Below are 5,730 nucleotides of genomic sequence, written 5' to 3'. Positions count from 1 at the left end.
GGAAGGTTTTCTGTTTTACTTGGAGAGGGTTGCAGGATGGGTGGAGAGTGGAGAGGTTGGACAGCCCAGGTTGGGCAATGAATTTATTCTCCTCCTTATCGCTTACTTCTGTGAAGCAGGTGGAGGCAGGGTCTTCTTTTCTAGCCCACAGAGCGGGTTGAAAACCTGCCTTCTCTTTGCCATATAGAGTGAAGTGGTTCTGGGCCTGGAGGCTGGTGCTTGGATGCCTATCTAGGCTCACACTTCCTGGCTCTGTGGCCCTGGGAAGGTCACTTAGTCTCTCTGGGCCTCAGTTTTCTCACCTGAGATGTGGAGATAATGGTAGCTGCCAGCACCAGGGGTGGTCATGAGGTGTGTATGTGTACTGCCAAGGTGGCCTTGCCAGGCCTGTCACCCGCCAGCCTGACCTGCCCATTCTCCCCAGGCAGGTGGAGTCAATGTGCCGGTTGCAGCTGCAGGCATCCGGCAGGCCCCCCATGGACCTGCAGCCCCAGTCCTCAGATGAGCCAGTGCCCTTGCACGAGGCCCCACGTGGAGCCTTCCGCCTGGCTGCAGGTGACCCTTTCCAGGAGCCACGGACTGTGGTGTGGCTGGGTGTGCTCTCATTAGGCTTCGCCCTGGTGCTGGACACCCATGACAACCTGCTGCTGGCTGAGGGCACGCTCCGGCTGCTGGCCCGTCTCCTCGTGGACCACCTCCGGTTGCTGGCCCCTGGAGCCAACCTCTTGCTGCGGGCCGACCGCGTCGAGGGCATCCTCACCCGCTTCCTGCCCCATGGTCAGCTGCTCTTCCTCAACGACCAGTTCGTCCAGGGCCTGGAGAAGGAATTCAGTGCTGCCTGGCCCCGCTGATTCCTCACTGGGGTGGGGCTTCCCCAGAGGGCAAAGAAGGAGGGCAGAGGCTGGACACACAGCCAGGTGAAGGATGGCATCTGCCTCCTGCCCAGCCTGCGCCTAGCTCTGATGTGCTGCCACACTCAGGACAAGTGGGCTGGACAGAGGGTGGAGGGGGTGCTGTGTCTGTCCTCGGGTTGGTGAAATCCCAGAACATCCTGAGCCTAGAGCTGCCGTGTGACTTTTTCAGACTGCTGCATTGTCCTTAACCCACCTTTCTCCAGCCCCAGCAGCTACTGGTGCGGGAGTGGTCAGGAGGGGCTACCAAGAACTTAGCCCGCCTTGTCCTTCCAAACTCACAGTCATTGCAACACAAAAGGGGTCTCAGGGAGCTGTGCCCAAGCCCTGGCAGGCCCCGGCCCTGACTTTCTATCCACTTAGGTGGTATCATCAAGGATTTTGTTGGCGAGGGCCTGCCTGGCGTCCAGCCCCGCCACGGTTCAGAATTGTGTGAGCCATTCGGCAGGAGGATTCTGAAGCTCCTTTTGCGCCAAGCCCATGCCCACCGGGCAGGCACAGATCAGATCATCACCCAGATCATCACCGGCTTTCCTCATCTGCAGGGAGAGAAGGTGCCGTGAGGTAAATGCGAGAGGTCTGTCTGATGACATTGTCTTTCTCATTTTGAATTAAAAGCACTGGCTGTGTGATCTCGCCCTCTCTTTCTGTGAAGTTGACGGATGCAGTCTGCTCCTACGAGAGGGGACCTCTCTAGATGGCCCTCAAGCTGGGTGTCTGAGCCTTTGTGGTCAAGAGTCCCTCCAAGAGGTTGTCCCATCCCTCATCTCCGACCTTACCTCTGTCTCTGTATGTGCCTCCTTTGGATGGTGGCGCTTTGACAAGGCTTGGTGCAGGTGGTTTATGAGGGAGGTGATCCCTGGAAGCAGGGAGGGCAGGCAGCCCATGCAGGTGCCTTATCGAGTCTGTCAGGACGTGGGTGGGCAGCTTAGTGCCCTGGGGCCAGCACACAACAGTCATCTCTGAATTACCTCACCTGGGGGTGAGGAGCTGTGGGTGTTTGTCTTCCCACTCCCTGTAGTCAGTGGTTGTGGGTTGATCCCTGGGTACGTGAATTCCCTCAGGCAGTGTGGAGCTGGGCCCACCTGCACCATGATGAGTTCCAAGGGTATATGGGTGGGGTACTGAATACCAGTTGTTAGGGGGTCTTTAATCAGCAGCTTCTAGTGATGTTTTAAAATTACTCAGTTGGAAAAAAACTCAGTTTACATCCATTTTCGTGATCTGCCTGTTACCAAGAAGGGCGAGGCTTTCTTGGCATGGGCAGAATGAGCCTCCTAGGTGGTTATGGTGCGGGTGTGGGCCCATTTCATGCTTGCCATGTGTCCGTTGCCCTTGGGTACCCAGGATGGACCCACCACACCCATGCAGGAGGCAGACTGATGATCGGCCCTTCTTAGTCTGTAGCCAAGGCCACTAGCCGTGCCAGGCCTCCCACCACCACTGTCACCATGTCACCATCACTGGGACCAGGCCACCTTATCCATCTTAGGGTTCTACATATCACCCCCTGACCGTGAAGACCTAAAGGGATGTCAATCTGAATGGCCAGAAATGTCCCGCAGGCCCCCAGTGGGGACGCCCCTACCCTATACAGTCTGCTCTCCTGGGGCTGCTCCTCCCCTCACGTCGGGCGTGTGGTCCTGGTGGAGCAGCCGAGTTCTCACAAGAATGGGCCATTCTGGCCTCAGTGGAAATGCACACTTGGTGGTCTAAATTCTTTCTGTCTGTTTTTCAAACTGAGTGTAAGGAAGAAGTTGAGACCCTGCTCCCTGGAGGCTGTGGGAAGTTGAGGTTAGGTGTGGCTGGCAGCCTTGGTTCCCATCAGGTGGGGGAAACTGCTGCACAGAGAGTGGCAGAGACTGAGTCCATGCCCTGGGGCCACAGAGCCCTTGGTCTCTATTGTTCCGGATGCCGCCTGGGCCAGGGTTTCTTTAACCCTGTGAGCTCATGCACACCTTTCCCGCACTTTCTAGCTCCTCTGGCCGGGTTTCCACCACAACTTACACTTACCTCATGTTCACCAAGCCTTGGCCTGCTGCTCTGCTGGGTGCTGTGCAGGGTACACAGAGGTGCCCAGTGTTGCAGGAGATGGAGCTAGGCCAGATGACTGCAGACCAGCATGGTTTGGGCATCACTGAATTGATGCTTTTGGTGTCCAAAGGTGGAAGAGGGGGCTAATTAGTGAGGAAGGCCCAGTGAAGGAGCCAGGATTTAGGACTACAACAGAAGCAAACTTGCTTCTCTTTTCAAGCCTCCTCCCTCTCCTCTCTCTGCCCCAGGAACTCTGGCCAAGCCACACACCCCTCAGCCTCCTGGGAGTACTGGAGACTTTTGAGCAGCCGGTGTTGATAGCAGGGCACCTCCTGAATAATCCTGGGACAACAGGAAGATGGCAGGAGGGAGGGGAGTGGGGGCATGGGGAGCTCACTGGAGGGAGGAGAAGGTCATAGGTTTCAAGCTAGGAAGTGGCCTGGACATGTGCGGGTCGCTGATTGGAAGGATAGTGGGCCCTGGGACAGGATCACCATATCTCCTTTAAGGCAGGGTGGTTTTATTCTAGCCCCAGGGCACTGCACACTGCTGTCCAGCATGGCCTCGGGCTCAATCTTGCCTTTTTCTTTGCTTTTTTAAGACAGAGATGGGGTCTCGCTCTTGCTCAGGCTGGTCTCGAACTCCTGACCTTAAGCAATCCTCCAGCCTGGGCCTCCCAGAGTGGTAGGATCACAGGCGAGAGCCACCTCACCTGGCCTCAATCTTTCCTTTTAAACACATTCATATATTTTACTGTAAATGCAGTTAGCAAATTCTGTTTGTCAGATGCAACACTCAGTGACCCCCTTAATCAAGGCTCTGTATGTTTATTCCTGCAATTGAAGTGGCCTTGACTTTTTTGTTTTTTAAAAGAGACTGTATTTTTTTAGAGCAATTTTAGGCTCACAGCAAAATTGAGCAGAATGTACAAAGGGTTCCCATTTACTCCCCACCCTCACACATGCACAGCCTCCCCCGTTATCAGCAGGCACCAGAGTGGTACGTTTGTTACAAGTGACGAACATGCACTGGCACGTCATTATCACCCAAAGTCCATAGTTTACAGTAGGGTTCACTCTGTGCTGTATATTCCATGGGTTTGGACAGATGCATGATGGCATGTATCCACCATTATGGAATCACTTGGAATAGTTTCACTGCCCTAAAAACCCGCCCCCCTGCTCCACCTGTTGATCCCTCCCTGCCCCCAACCCCTGGCAACCACTGATCTTTTTTACTATCTCCATAGTTTTGTGTTTTCCAGAATGTCATATAATTGAAATCATACAGTGTGTAACCTTTTCAGATCAGCTTCTTTCTTAGTAATAGCATTTAAGGTTCCATGTCTTTTCATGGCTTGATAGCTGATTTTTAAAAAATTGCTGAATAATAGGGATATACCACAGTTCATTTATTCATTCACCTACTGAAGGACATCTTGGTGTTCCAAGTTTTGGCAGTTGTGAATAAAGCTGCTATAAACATTCATGTGTAGGCCAGGCGCGGTGGCTCACACCTGTAATCCTAGCACTCTGGGAGGCCGAGGTGGGAGGATTGCTTGAGCTCAGGAGTTTGAGACCAGCCTGAGCGAGAGCGAGACCCTCTCTCTACTAAAAATAGAAAGAAACTGGCCAAACAACTAAAAATAGAAAAAATTAGCTGGGCATGGTGGCACGTGCCTGTAGTCCCAGGTACCTGGGAGGCTGAGGCAGGAGGATCGCTTGAGCCCAGGAGTTTCAGGTTGCTGTGAGCTAGGCTGATGCCACGGCACTCTAGCCCAGGCAAGAGAGACTCCGTCTCAAAAAAATAAATAAATAAATAAAAGTTGTTTTTCTTTCTTTTTTATTGTGAAATATACATAAGCTAAAACTGACCATTTTAACCATTTTTTAAAAATTATTTCATCCATACTCTATTGGTCAAAGCATTAACCATTTTTAAGTGTACAATTTAATGGCATAAGTATATTCACATATCTACTTCCAGAACTTTTATCATTCAAAACAGCAACTCTGTACCCATGAGGCAGTAACTGCCCACATTTCCTTTTTTTTTTTTTTTTGAGACAGAGTCTCATTTTTTTGCCCGGGCTAGAGTGCCGTGGCGTCAGCCTAGCTCACAGCAACCTCAAACTCCTGGGCTCAAGCGATCCTTCCGCCTCAGCCTCCTGAGTAGCTGGGACTACAGGCTTGCGCCACCATGCCCGGCTAATTTTTTTTTTTTTTCTATATAGTTGTCCGATTAATTTCTTTGTATTTTTTTAGTAGAGACGGGGGTCTCGCTCTTGCTCAGGCTGGTTTTGAACTCCTGAGCTCAAACAATCTGCCCACCTCGGACTCCCAGAGTGCTAGGATTACAGGCGTGAGCCACCGCGCCCGGCCCCACATTTCCTTTTTAGCTCCCTGATCACTAGCACCGTCATTTCATCTCTGCTCATTCCTCATTTCTCATTTCCTGTTCGTCCTGACCAGTTTAGGGTTCCCTCCTCCATCCAACTTGGTTCCAGGCTTACCTTTTGCTATCATAGCTGTGTCCCTTAAAAAAAGAGAAAGAAAAAGTCTGTTCTGGGACTCCACTGCTAGTAGCTCAAAGCACATTTTCAACTCTACTTTGGAATTACAGACTCACATGGAACATGATTGTATTCATGGGCAAGACCTCCTTCCCCCGCTGATGTCTGTTTGCTAAAGGGGGCCATAGAAAGATGTATCCTTCTGGAGATGAATTATGTCTTTTCCTTAAGAGGCAGCTATAGTTGTATGAATTTTCAGCAGCTTTCCCCCCC

At 51.9% G+C, this 5,730-nt stretch overlaps 1 protein-coding gene across 1 annotated transcript in view; it reads left to right on the top strand.

Moving 5' to 3' along the window:
- The window catches only part of AP5S1 (adaptor-related protein complex 5, sigma 1 subunit), a 4,409-nt gene extending 2,887 nt beyond the window's left edge, over window positions 1-1,522 (top strand). Inside the window, exon 3 of the mRNA XM_012639281.1 lies at window positions 425-1,522. Coding sequence (XP_012494735.1) covers window positions 425-851 — 427 coding nt within the window. The 3' untranslated portion in view covers window positions 852-1,522. The remainder of the gene's footprint in view (window positions 1-424) is intronic.
- The last annotated feature ends 4,208 nt before the right edge of the window (window positions 1,523-5,730 follow it).

This window comes from Propithecus coquereli, unplaced genomic scaffold, assembly GCF_000956105.1.
Source record: "Propithecus coquereli isolate 6110/MARCELLA unplaced genomic scaffold, Pcoq_1.0 Scaffold139, whole genome shotgun sequence".
NCBI lineage: Eukaryota > Metazoa > Chordata > Mammalia > Primates > Indriidae > Propithecus > Propithecus coquereli.
Note: the sequence above shows the minus strand (reverse complement) of the source record. Positions and strands in the feature narration are given on the sequence as shown.